This window comes from Trachurus trachurus, assembly GCF_905171665.1.
Source record: "Trachurus trachurus genome assembly, chromosome: 6".
Taxonomy (NCBI): domain Eukaryota; kingdom Metazoa; phylum Chordata; class Actinopteri; order Carangiformes; family Carangidae; genus Trachurus; species Trachurus trachurus.
The window spans coordinates 34,601,389-34,615,378 of NC_139897.1; the positions used below are offsets into that span (position 1 = coordinate 34,601,389).

The 13,990-nt window shown below is 42.7% G+C and overlaps 1 protein-coding gene across 1 annotated transcript; it reads right to left on the reverse strand.

Annotated features, from left to right (window-relative positions):
• Nucleotides 1–1,214: 1,214 nt before the first annotated feature.
• calml4b (calmodulin-like 4b) lies at nucleotides 1,215–11,321 on the reverse strand (the record flags this gene model as incomplete). Its single annotated transcript, XM_083974434.1, has 5 exons — nucleotides 1,215–1,312; nucleotides 2,982–3,170; nucleotides 7,975–8,115; nucleotides 9,834–9,864; nucleotides 11,253–11,321. The coding sequence occupies 5 exons, from the start codon at nucleotides 11,319–11,321 to the stop codon at nucleotides 1,215–1,217; spliced, it is 528 nt and encodes a 175-aa protein (XP_083830560.1).
• Between the last annotated feature and the right edge of the window lie 2,669 nt (nucleotides 11,322–13,990).

The window sequence follows — 13,990 nt, forward strand, 5'->3', positions numbered from 1 at the left end:
CCAACGATATAAGATATGACACCAATTGGTTTTATTAAAGGGGAGAAACCATTGACTGAAATAACGTTTACAAACTTTTGTTGAAGAGTTTATATTTTTTTTATGCATTTATGTAACTGTCTGTGAGACAGATTTCATTGTAAACTTATGTTTCATATGTTATAAAAAACACAAAATAGATGCGAGTTCATGAAGTGTTTGAAGTGTTTAAAAAGATTAATAAATAGACATATAAATTCATGATAATAAGAGAGTTAGAATGAGCTTACATTTATAAATAAGTTGATAAAAATGATTTCAGTTGTGATATTTAAAAACCTTCATGTGAGGACATTTTATTTTGAAAATGTGTGGTCACATTCACATGGTGAACTGTGGGATTGTGGGTCAGAAGTAAAAAGCAGGACCACAGAGAATGGAGGCAGGAAGTCATGACACTGGACAGAGATAATTACACTGCGTTCAAGAGGCGCAAACGGTAATTGTGTTTTGTCTCATATGTATTTTATTTGTGGTTGTATACAAAATGCTTTGACCATACAGTGGACACTTCATGTGTTTGTTTACGTTGAGTTAGCATTTAGCTACAATGGACTCATATGGACTCTCTGCTTCTATTTGTAGTTTTCACGGTGTTCTATGATTTTATCAACGTCGGTGGAGAAGGAGAATAAAAGTGAAAATCAAGACATCAGTATGAATCGTGGCCTTTTGTTGAACCGGTGTAGCTACAATTTACATATTTATTATTTTATTTATCTGTTTCTATCTATCAGACCTGTGGCCATTTGACCTTTGACAGCCATACAACCAGCATACTGAAAAATAAGGACAGAATACAGAAGGTGTTAGCGTTAGCTTCTGTTCAGTCTGTGGTTGTTCCACTTAGAGCTCCCCCTAGAGGCCTGGAGTGTTTCATCCGTCACATATCGAGCCTCCTTTCCTTTGCAAATCATTTCTGTTGTCGTATTAGTTGCATATTTTTGTACATGTTTTGAATAAAAGGCAGAGAAAAGACACGAAACTCGTCCTCTCCTGTTGCATTGGATTTATTTCTGTTGTCAGATTTATTCACATAAAAAAAGCAAAACCTCAAATCTCTTCGACATTACACAACGTAACAGTGAACAGTGAGTCCTGACAGTGAAGCATTAAACAAAGAGAATCTGGCTCCACGTCACGTGATGATGATGATGATGAAGATGATGATGACGTCAGCGTCTCACAGAACAGCGAGTCACCGCTTTAGCGAACTTCTCGCAGTGGACACGCCCATCAGTCCCGACTCCCGCCTCCCTCAGCAGCTCGTCCACTGAAAACAGACACACAGCTGTCGGTTAAAGTTTGGTTAAATGAAGCTGTAGAAGGTTTCTGCTCTCTGATGTCACCGTGACATGTTGAGTCTGTGGAGACTGACTCACTGTTGGAGACTCACTCTAATGGTCAGGAGAGGAACTGCAGCCTGTTCAATATAATTAAATTGAATAGTTCTTTATCTGTATTTCTACATTCCCACTAGACTTGGATAAACTTTCTTTCAAAGTTCTTTGGAGGAGCAGGAGAAAACCAGTAAAACAAAGAAGAAGCTCTGTGGTCTAACAGACTGTAAGAGAAACCAAACCATTCATGTCACTGATGTCAGAGTCAGAGTCAGAATACTTTATAAGTCCCAAGAGGGCAATTCATCATCGGCCCATCCATAATAAATAGAATAAGATATAGTAAAGACAACAACCATAAATACAGTAATCTACAATCAAGCTTCCTAACAGCATCATCATCCACACAACATCCAACAACATCAGCACCAACCATTGACACACAATAAAAAAGCAGGATGCCAGAATCAATATTATTGTGTTATTCTTGTTATGCATTATGTGCATTTTACAGCCTTATGGCTGAAGGAATAAAATCATTTGCATAACAATCTGTTTTGCGTGCAGGTTAACGCGGCCTGAGGGCATGATTACAAAATCATTATGAAACACACAATCAAAAAATGTATATTGTTCAGAACCCTATGTGACTTTGCCACTGGATAGATCCAAGATATCTTTATGTGCCCAGTTGAGGGCTGGGATTCTCCCTCTGGCAGTAGAAGTTGGTAGGTTTAACTCAGTACCTGAGGAGGGAAGACTATGCACATTATGTAATTTAAATGTAATTGAGGATGAACTGCATCTTGTGTTTCATTGTCCGTTATATGACGAAGCCAGAAAAGGGAGTTTTTGTTTCAGAAAATGCAAAATGTGAAACCTGAGTTGTTTTGGGTTGATGATGATGAGGTAAAGTTGGAATGGTTCTTCAGAAAAGAAGTCTTTACAATATACTTTCATAAAAAGTGCCTGGTCAAAAAGTGAATTATTTATGTGAATTCCATGTGGTTTTTGTTTTTGTTTGGGTTTTGTCTGTGCTCTGATGATTTTGTTTGGTGTCTAAATATGATGATAATGTGTTGTAAGCCCTTATAGGCTGGGCGCCTTAATTGGTGCACGACACTATAAATAAATAAATAAATAAATATATAAATAAAAATAAATATAAATTCATTCATTCAATTCATTCACAATCAGTTTGGTGCACGAGTCTATCGGCCTTCTGGATCTTTTTGTCCTTGACAGATAAACATAAAACCAGCATTTAAAAGAAAATGTTAAAAGTTTGGTAAAAGAAACATAAAATATCCTGACAGACACCGAAAGAGCTCATTCTCCCCAGCAAATGAACTCTTTGATTTGCTGCTCACTCAGTGTTCACTCATCCGTATTCTCACTGAATTTCAGTTTCGAGTCAAAAACTGTGCCGAGATACTCGTATGTCTGTACAGTTTGTACCTCCTAAGCATGAATAAGGCTTGACACTGCTCTTCCTAAAATCAGTAATTAGTTCCGTTGTTTTTGACACATTTAAATAAAGGAAGCTGTCATCACACCATCTGACAGATTCAGAAAGATGGAACGATGTGTTTCCCGTCTCACCCTCTCTGTCCGTCAGCTTCTCTCCCAGCCCGGTCAGTTTGGCCCTCAGCTCGGCGGCCATGATGAATCCCTTCTGCTCCTTGTCGGCCATCCTCATGGCCTCCAGGATCTCCTCCTCCGGCGCCTCCTGCTGGAGCTGCCGGTGCATGACGCCCAGGAAGGTGGAGAAGTCCAGCTCTCCGCTCACACCTGCAACAACATGTTGACTTTAGACCGGTGTAATCATCTCAAATGTCAACGCAGGAAGAGATAAGGACACTTAATTGAGTCGGAGTATGACATCCCATCATTATCACCACATCAATATGAAATAAGTTGTTCAAACAGTGAGGCAGTAAAACAGAAGGTGAAGAGCGGAGCTGCCCACAGTTTACACACTTTAAATAAACTGTCCATGTGGAAACTGTGAGCAGCTAATTACCGACGGTACACAGAGAGTTTCCCCTCGGAGCGGGCCAGGTCAAATACCACGAGGCCTCGGAGCGGACGGGCAGGAATATTAACGAAACATCAGGAGGAAGTTTCAGGACAAAGACTCTGAGATAAGACAACAGCTGTGTCCTCGTCCCAGCCTTCCTCCATCTGGCTGCTCACTCCCTTCAGGAAAACAGTGGTGGACCAGCGAATCCCAGCTTGTTCGGAGAAGTTGTTCCAAAACAGGCAGCCTTTCTCCTAAAAGATCGATTCATTTGGATTCGGATGCGGAACAAAAAAAGCGAGCCAAGATCCCTGGTCTTGGCTCGCTTCCATTCGAACCCCTGAGCGATTTGTTTGCAGTGAGAACGTAATCGACACAGCAACCGACACGACGCACGACACGCTGCTGATGTTCCATGTTTTGGTTCAGGCCGAAAATATATAGGTCGGCTTCCTTTTCTTTTACCAAGTTCAGGTCGATAATATATAGCCTACAATCAACTCGTATCGGGTCGGGTCCGGTCTTCAACCGTGGTTCGAGCCAGGCCAGGTTTTAATTTTCAGGCCCATTCATACCTTTTCCTGGGTAAGATTTCTGACCAATGAGAGAACAGGTTCGTCTCATTTCAGTTCAACCTTCATGCTCCTGAACCCTCTGAAGGACACGGTGATGCCATTCTGACCTCTGGAAACTCAGGGAGATGTGTTTTGGTTGGTTGGTTGGTTGGTTGGTTGGTTGGTTGGTTAATTGATTGATTTATTGATGGTTGGTTGGTTGGTTGGTTGGTTGGTTGGTTGGTTGGTTGGTTGGATGGTTGGTTGGTTGGTTAATTGATTGATTTATTGATGGTTGGTTGGTTGGTTGGTTGGTTGGTTGGTTGGATGGTTGGTTGGTTGGTTAATTGATTGATTTATTGATGGTTGGTTGGTTGTTTGGTTGGTTGTTTGGTTGGTTGGATGGTTGGTTGGTTGGTTGGTTGGTTGGTTGGTTGGTTGGTTGGTTGGTTGGTTGGTTGGTTGGTTGGTTGGTTGGTTGGTTAATTGATTGATTTATTGATGGTTGGTTGGTTGGTTGGTTGGTTAATTGATTTATTGATGGTTGGTTGGTTGGTTGGTTGGTTGGTTGGTTGGTTGGTTGGTTGGTTGGTTGGTTAATTGATTGATTTATTGATGGTTGGTTGGTTGGTTGGTTGGTTGGTTGGTTGGTTGGTTAATTGATTGATTTATTGATGGTTGGTTGGTTGGTTGGTTGGTTGGTTGGTTGGTTGATTGATTGATTTATTGATGGTTGGTTGGTTGGTTGGTTGGTTGGTTGGTTGGTTGGTTGGTTGGTTAATTGATTTATTGTTGGTTGGTTGGTTGGTTGGTTGGTTGGTTGGTTGGTTGGTTGGTTAATTTATTGATTTATTGATGGTTGGTTGGTTGGTTGGTTGGTTGGTTGGTTGGTTGGTTGGTTGGTTAATTGATTGATTTATTGATGGTTGGTTGGTTGGTTGGTTGGTTGGTTGGTTGGTTGGTTGAGGGTTTGTTTGTTGGTCCCTCAGTCCAACGTCTCGACACCTGTTTGGTTGGTGTTGATGGATCAGTTCAGAGTGAAATTTACTTTGTCTTTATCTTTATTTTCTTCGTGTGAAGACGACTTTCATGTTTTGATCTTATTTATCATAAAAGTCGCTACTCACACACACACCGTTGTCGCCTGCTGTCACTCACATTGGCCACAGCACCAAACGTGGATTAATCCTCCTGGTTGGTTGGTTGGTTGGTTGGTTGGTTGGTTGGTTAATTGATTGATTTATTGATGGTTGGTTGGTTGGTTGGTTGGTTAATTGATTTATTGATGGTTGGTTGGTTGGTTGGTTGGTTGGTTGGTTGGTTGGTTGGTTGGTTGGTTGGTTGGTTGGTTGGTTAATTGATTGATTTATTGATGGTTGGTTGGTTGGTTGGTTGGTTGGTTGGTTGGTTGGTTGGTTGGTTGGTTGGTTGGTTGGTTAATTGATTGATTTATTGATGGTTGGTTGGTTGGTTGGTTAATTGATTGATTTATTGATGGTTGGTTGGTTGGTTGGTTGGTTGGTTGGTTGGTTGGTTGGTTGGTTGGTTGGTTGGTTGGTTGGTTGGATGGTTGGTTGGTTGGTTAATTGATTGATTTATTGATGGTTGGTTGGTTGGTTGGTTGGTTGGTTGGTTGGTTGGTTGGTTGGATGGTTGGTTGGTTGGTTAATTGATTGATTTATTGATGGTTGGTTGGTTGTTTGGTTGGTTGTTTGGTTGGTTGGATGGTTGGTTGGTTGGTTGGTTGGTTGGTTGGTTGGTTGGTTGGTTGGTTGGTTGGTTGGTTGGTTAATTGATTGATTTATTGATGGTTGGTTGGTTGGTTGGTTGGTTGGTTAATTGATTTATTGATGGTTGGTTGGTTGGTTGGTTGGTTGGTTGGTTGGTTGGTTGGTTGGTTGGTTGGTTAATTGATTGATTTATTGATGGTTGGTTGGTTGGTTGGTTGGTTGGTTAATTGATTGATTTATTGATGGTTGGTTGGTTGGTTGGTTGGTTGGTTGGTTGGTTGGTTGGTTGGTTGGTTGGTTGGTTGGTTGGTTGGTTGGTTGATTGATTGATTTATTGATGGTTGGTTGGTTGGTTGGTTGGTTGGTTGGTTGGTTGGTTGGTTGGTTGGTTGGTTGGTTGGTTGGTTGGTTGGTTAATTGATTTATTGTTGGTTGGTTGGTTGGTTGGTTGGTTGGTTGGTTGGTTGGTTGGTTGGTTGGTTGGTTGGTTAATTTATTGATTTATTGATGGTTGGTTGGTTGGTTGGTTGGTTGGTTGGTTGGTTGGTTGGTTGGTTAATTGATTGATTTATTGATGGTTGGTTGGTTGGTTGGTTGGTTGGTTGGTTGGTTGGTTGAGGGTTTGTTTGTTGGTCCCTCAGTCCAACGTCTCGACACCTGTTTGGTTGGTGTTGATGGATCAGTTCAGAGTGAAATTTACTTTGTCTTTATCTTTATTTTCTTCGTGTGAAGACGACTTTCATGTTTTGATCTTATTTATCATAAAAGTCGCTACTCACACACACACCTGTTGTCGCCTGCTGTCACTCACATTGGCCACAGCACCAAACGTGGATTAATCCTCCTCTGAAAATAGTCCCAGACAAACACTTTCCTGCTGTTTGTTTGATAAAAGCTGCAGTGACGAGAAGTTAAAGACCGAGTTCACGCAGCTGAGTGTTTAATATTTAAATTCAGTCAGAGATTAAAGACCAGTGTGTGTGTAAGTGTGTCTGTGTGTAGGAGTGTGTGAGGTTTCTCTCCCTGAAGCTCCTGCTGAGCTCCTGTGATCCTACGATGATGAGGATGATGACAGACTGTGAAGATGAAGACGTCGACGATGATGCTGATGGAGAGCTGCTGAAATAAGATCACAGAGGTGGGCGACATGAAAACCAGCTGTGTGTGTGTGTGTGTGTGTGTGTGTGTGTGTGTGTGTGTGTGTGTGTGTGTGTGTGTGTGTGTGTGTGTGTGTGGTCTGGTTGTGTTGTTGCTGTGACCCACAGGAAGTCTCTGTTCCAGGTCGTGTTGTGATGAAATGTGATGTAACGTAGACGCAAGAATGGACGATGTCTTAATGCAGCGTTGACAACCCGGTCTTTAATCTGACACACAAACACACACACACACTGCCACCTGTTTGTTTGTTGCTCAGTTGATTAGTTGCTCGATCAGTTGTGTGTCGTTTTATTTCTTTTAGTTTTATTGTGTTTTTGTTTCCTGACACTTTTACAGAAACTCAACATCTGAGTTTCTTGTGTCTTCAGACCTTTTTGATTCAGCTTCTACTCTTGAACATCTCCTCTCTCGCTCAGCTTCTCTCTGGAGCTCTAGAAAAACAACAGGTCGGTGTCAGCCAATCAGAAGAGAGGAGGAAGCTCTGAGTCTCTCTTCTGATTGGCTATTGACTGTTTTCTAAAGTGATCCAATTCAAAAAAGGAGCAGATTTCAAAATAAAACACTCAGAGAAACTGAAATCCTGCAAGTTGTTGTTGGATGGTGGTGGGCGGGGCTTTGGGTTTCTGCTTTGTTGTGACATCACAAAGTCACAGGCTCAGATTCTGGCTCGGCTTTGGGGGCGGGGCTGACACGATGTCAATATAACTGACTAAACCGTGACTGTGTGGTGACTAAAGCCGGCTTTATACCTTCAGATCCAGACGAAATTTGTCCATCCGTACCAAACGTTCTCTCCGTAACTGGCCTACATTCCTCCGTCCAGTTTCACAGTTTTTATGACGTAACGCAACTCATCCTCCAGGGGGCAGTGTGTGTCATAAATGACAGCTTGCTTGTGCTCCGTTTCATCCGGAGCACTCCGGATTCGTAAGCTCAGAGGCAACAGATCCACTGACGGATGAAATGGTCTCCCGATACGGACGAAAGTGTCTGTAGGCCTATCCGTTTTTATCGTAGGGTATAAATGGGCCTTAAGAGGTGTTCCGGGTGAACAGGTGTTCTAGGTGAACAGGTGTTAGAGGTGAACAGGTGTTCTAGGTGAACAGGTGTTCCAGGTGAACAAGTGTAGCTACCTATGTTGTTGCTCAGCAGGTGGCGTTGGACCTCGGAGGGTGTGGGGTTGGAGCCCAGACACCTCATCACTGTGATCAGCTCCCGGGCTTCGATCTTTCCTTTCCTCTGACGGTCGTACAGAGAGAAACACTCCTTGAACTCTGCAACAACAACAACAACACACAGACACACAGACACACAATCAGGATGAGGAGTGTGAGGTCATCGGAGGTGGGCGGAGCTCACCAAAGATTTTGGCCAGGGACACCATGAAGCAAGGGACACAAAAAAAGCAAGGGACTGGTCTGGGGCCTTTAGGATTGTGGCTAGATGGCGTAGCTACATGAGCTGCAGGAAGTGATGTAGAATCTCACCAAAAGTCTTCGAGGACTCCCGACTGGTTAAGTTTAGTAAAACTGACATGTCCAGGTGTAAAATAGGGGAAAAAAGCAAAAGTGAAGCCATTGGTTGGGTTTAGGCACAGATAAGTAAAGATTGCTTGTTTTCTAGGACGTCACTTCCTGCAGCTCATGTACGCCACCTAGCAACAACCGGCCTTTAGTTGTTGTTCTTCTTGACTTTAGAAGTTGTGCAGACAGCTTCCTGTTAGTGGGTTTGTTTGGTTTATTACAACGTCAATATCACATGTTATTGATCACATGGACTGTTAGCTTAGCATTAGTCTTTAGTCCATCACTTTATTGTGTCCTCCAGAAACACAAGTTGTTTTCTGAGTTTGTAGCAGGTTTATATCTTTGTGTGTTTTGACCCTTCAGGGCCACCGCCAGTGGCGTGCACAGACTTTTTGAAGGGCAGGGGCGAAAAGGAAAAAAAAGGGCACATAATAGCACGTCCTCGCCACTGAAGAGGGCACTTTAGCACGCGTTTTGGCTCCTAGATGTGGCTCCTAGAGGGCACTTTCGGGGCTGCCAAGTTGCAGAAAATGATAAGAGTGAGACTGTAGCGACATGGTGCGTTTGGCCGGCGACCACAGGTCGGCGTCGAAAAAAAATTGGTCTTTTTTAACGTCGATTTGGCCTGTTTTATAATATCAATACCGTAAGACTAAAAAACGTCGATTTGGCCTTTTTTATAATATCAATACCGTAAGACTAAAATACGTCGATTTGGCCTGTTTTAACACGTGTTTTGGCTCCTAGAGGGCACTTTAGCACACGTTTTGGCTGCCATGAGGTTCACTTTAGCACACGTTTTGGCTCCTAGAGGGCACTTAAGCGTGCGTTTTTGGCTCCCAAGAGAGCACTTAGGCATGCGTTTTGGCTCCTAGAGGGCACTTTAGCACACGTTTTTCAACAATTGGGCCACGAGGGGGGGCGACCGCCCCACCTGCCCCCCCCCCCCCCCCCCCTGTGCTCGCCACTGGCCACCGCAGTTCACATCTTGAAGCAACTTCATTAAACAACAGCAACAAAATGTCACACAAGTCGTTAACATTTAGACCTAACAGGAACTTGAGAGTCTGAACAGAGTCTGAGCAGCGGAGGGATACGACCATGAGGAGGAGGAGGAGGTTCTGGTTCTGGTTCTGGTTCAGTCGTGTTTAAATCAGATGACGAGTAAACGTCAGTTTACAACAATGTGAACAGACAGCAACAGCAGAGACTCAGCTTCTTCCTCATTAGCCTAAAACCTTTTGTCCACATAACGAGTCTTTGTGTTTAATCACGTTAACGACCCGAGAGAACGACGGCGCCAACTCAGAACAAGAGCAGCTCTGTGACGAGGAGGAAACTCTGCCGGATGATTAAATACAACTCTGCTGCCTCCTCCTCCTCCTCCTCCTCGTCTGATCTCTGGAACCCCTCCAAAATAAAAGCCCGACGCTGACAGAGCAGAGAGCAGACGCAGCAGGACTTACCGTTGATCTGATCCTGGGTCAGGAACTTGGCCTGTGGAGGAGAGGAAAGTTACAGCAGGTGGGAAACATGGAAACAAGGACAGCGTGAAGCTTCACACACACACACAGCTCGTTATCTCACCATTGTCTCTCAGAGTGTGTGAGAGTGTGTCTGCTGCTGCTGCTGCTGCTGCTGCTGCTGCTCAGGAAACTGATCCCGGCTGTAAGATGAGGACGGTAATGGAAGTGGACGGACGATCCAGGAAGAGGAGGAGGAGGAGGAGGAGGAGGAGGATGACACCCCCCTCCCTCCCTCCCTCTGAGGATGAATTATATCTACGTATCACAATAAAGTTCCTCCAGACAGCGACAATTCATGTTGTTAAAGTGCTACGGTGGCCAAAGAAAACGCAGATTTACCTATAAATAATTAAATTGATAAATAAATCAATGGGGCAAACACTCAAATAGCAAATGTGCAAAAAACTGCAGTTCATCTTTAACAACAGGATGATTTTTGGCACCAAATGTTTTTAAAACTTATCATCTTGTAAAAGCCAAACTCTAGTTCCTCCTTCGTTGTCCAGATGTTCTGTGCAGGTGTCGTGTCCTTCAGGTCTACAGAGGATTTACAGATTGATCTGTATCACTGACATTTTTCCACTATTTTTATCGTTTTAGTTTAGTTTAGTTTAATAGGTTTATTTGTATCAGGGACAATGTACAAAATAAAATGTCTCAAAATGAGAAGAGATGCCTTGTACCGGATTTATATAGTTACTTTCCATCCGTAGTCCCTGGGCAGGTGAATAAGAACAGTTTTAGACATTGTAGGATATATTTCATTAAGAATGTCCTCGTTGTATTTCATTTTATTTCCTTTGCACATTTCCTTTTGGAGCAACCTGACATAAGAATTTCCATTGGGATGAATAAAGTTCTATCTAATCTAGTTAATCTAATCACTACAAGTCAGTTTCCTGTCTCTATAACTCCTCCCCCTTTAGGAGACCAGCAAATCATGACTCCGCCCCCTTTAGGAGACCAGAAGACCGTGACTCCGCCCCCTTTAGGAGACCAGCAGCCCATGACTCCGCCCCCTTTAGGAGACCAGCAGACCGTGACTCCGCCCCCTTTCGGAGACCACCAGCCCGTGACTCCGCCCCCTTTAGGAGACCACCAGACCGTGACTCCGCCCCCTTTAGGAGACCAGCAGACCGTGACTCCGCCCCCTTTAGGAGACCAGCAGACCGTGACTCCGCCCCCTTTAGGAGACCAGCAGACCGTGACTCCGCCCCCTTTAGGAGACCAGCAGACCATGACTCCGTCCCCTTTAGGAGACCAGCAGCAACAGCAGCAGCTCAGACTATGGTCGATTCTTTCGCTCCATATAAATATCTAACTTTCCTCTACCGACAACTTTTATAAATCCACACACACGTTCACAACACGAGGTGGAGGGACGGTGACCACGCCCACTTTAGGAGACAGGAAGTGAAGCTGAACCATTTAATATCATTGGTACAGCTTGTTGTGAGCCATCTTATCAAAGTAGAGGATCTTTGGTTGAACAGGTTGAACAGTTGTATTTTGGTTTAGGAGAGCTCAGTCCTGAATTATTGTCTGTTTAATGTGAGTTATTGACCTTTAAACCTGATCTCATGTCTGATTGGTTGAGCTGCTGAGCTGGGACTGTGCAGAGACAACAGGCTGAAGATGGTTCTGTCCTTTCAAGCTGTGAAATTGTGTTTCCTCCTCTCTACTCTGTATAACAACAACCCCAGCCCTCCCCTCCCCCAGCCTCCAGCTCTATTTTCTGCTCCTGTGGCTGAACAAACAAACTGCTCTGATGGATTTCATGACGTTTTCACTTCAAGTCCTGTTTACTAAACCCAACCACTGAACCTCAGCGTTTCATACAGAAGATATTTTCTCCTCCAAACTGAATCCACTCAGTGACTTCAGAGGAGAAACGCAACAACAGGAAGCAGCACTGAAGCTTCATGTCCTTTTTTGGGGAATTTTATTTTGAATGTTGGGTTCTTTTATTTTGAAGGTTTTGATCCATGAGGCTCTGAGCCTCTCTTCTGATTGGCTGACTGTTTTTTAAAGTGATCCAATTAAAACAGAGCAGATTTCAGAATAAAACACTCAAAGAAACCAAATCCTGCAAGTTGTTGGATGGTGTTGTCCAGGTGGTGAGGGGGCGGGGCTTAGTTGTGACATCACAAAGTGACAGGAAGTCCTGACGGCTGGTAGGCTCAGTTTCTGAATACAGGCTGTGTGCATTTCTCTGTGGACTGAGGCTTTGATACTTTCACAGTATTAATATAGAACCTAGAGCTGCTTTATAATCACACTACACATGGACATCTACCTTTATACTGTATGGAGCTTTAATACAAACATCTACCTTTATACTGTATGGAGCTTTAATACAAACATCTACCTTTATACTGTATGGAGCTTTAATACAAACATCTACCTTTATACTGTATGGAGCTTTAACACAAACATCTACCTTTATACTGTATGGAGCTTTAACACAAACATCTACCTTTATACTGTATGGAGCTTTAATACAAACATCTACCTTTATACTGTATGGAGCTTTAACACAAACATCTACCTTTATACTGTATGGAGCTTTAACACAAACATCTACCTTTATACTGTATGGAGCTTTAACACAAACATCTACCTTTATACTGTATGGAGCTTTAACACAAACATCTACCTTTATACTGTATGGAGCTTTAATACAAACATCTACCTTTATTTTGAAGGAGCTTTAACACAAACATCTTTATGTCTTTCTGCTGATTTTAAACTAGTGTTTTTTTCTGTTGCAGTTTTAATTAATGACCCTGAAGATGCTCTATATCGGTTCAATACGTGTTCAAGTTCTTCATCATCGTCACCTCTGTGGCTGCCTCATGTGAAGTGAGTGCTGAGCAGCTCTGAGGCTCAGTGTTTAATTATTGATGCAGCTGCTACGAGGGGAAATCGAACATGTTGAGGAGGCAGCTGCTGTGATTAGAGTCTGACAACATGAACCATGAAGTGTTCACTCTGAGAGTCACAGACGATGCAGCTCAGACTTCATCAGTGTCTTGTTTTTTTTTATTGGATAGAAAAGACAGAAGAGAGGAAACACAGGACAGATGTGCACAACTGGAACTGATGCAGGACGGGCTGCTGTGACGTGACATGACTGGACCTTCAGGTGATCAGAGTCTTGGTTTGAAACTACAGCTCCCAGAATTCTTAGGGCAGCAAAAACATAAAACAAAAGCAACATTTTTTCCAGCCCTTCAAAGTGCAGGAAAAACACAGTTTTTATTTGGACCTAACCGACTCACATATCCCTCCGCCCAGGGTTAGCCGAAAATAGGCCGTTTCTTTGGGTCTGTTCACAACACTGTATGTTGTAAATCTCTGGGCAGGGCTATTATGGGCTGGCGTTGCTAACGGGAGGAGTGCAGAGAGTCTTCTACTGCAATTAAAGTACTTAGGGGCTATTTGTAGATCATACAACCCCACTTTTAAAAAAAATGCTACTATCCCTTTAAGGTTCAAGTGTAGCAAAGTTCCTCTTTAAATGCTTTTAATGTGAAGGTGCAGCAGCGGTTTAGGTGAATCAGTCTCTGTCTTCATATCTGCAGCGTCTAATTTAGTTTAGTTTATTTTGTTTATGAAGGGACAGTGTGCAATGATATTAATCATTCGCAGGAAATGAGGAGATGGTTGCACCAGATTTAGCTCACTGCTAATTTCCATCTGCGTCTCCCAACATGCAAAACACAGAAGACATATAGACCACAAACTAAAATACAAGGGAAAACCTGTTACATAAACTGACACAAACAAAAATTGGACAGCACAGAGACACAGTTTCCACATTTAAAAAGATTAAGCCGAGTTCAATGCATTTGAGAAAGGTGTACGCTATGGTCAAGAAGAAAAGCTAAGTCATACATGATACAAAATATGATAAAACATTTTTAAGAAGTTCCCATTACAAGAAGATAATGCATTAAAGCGTTCTACACTGCAAAAATTCAAAATCTTACCAAGAATATTTGTCTTATTTCTAGTCAAAATGTCATTTCTAGTCAAAATAAATCTAATTAAAATAAGACTCATCACATTAAAAGTAGCTTGTTTTTAGACACTTT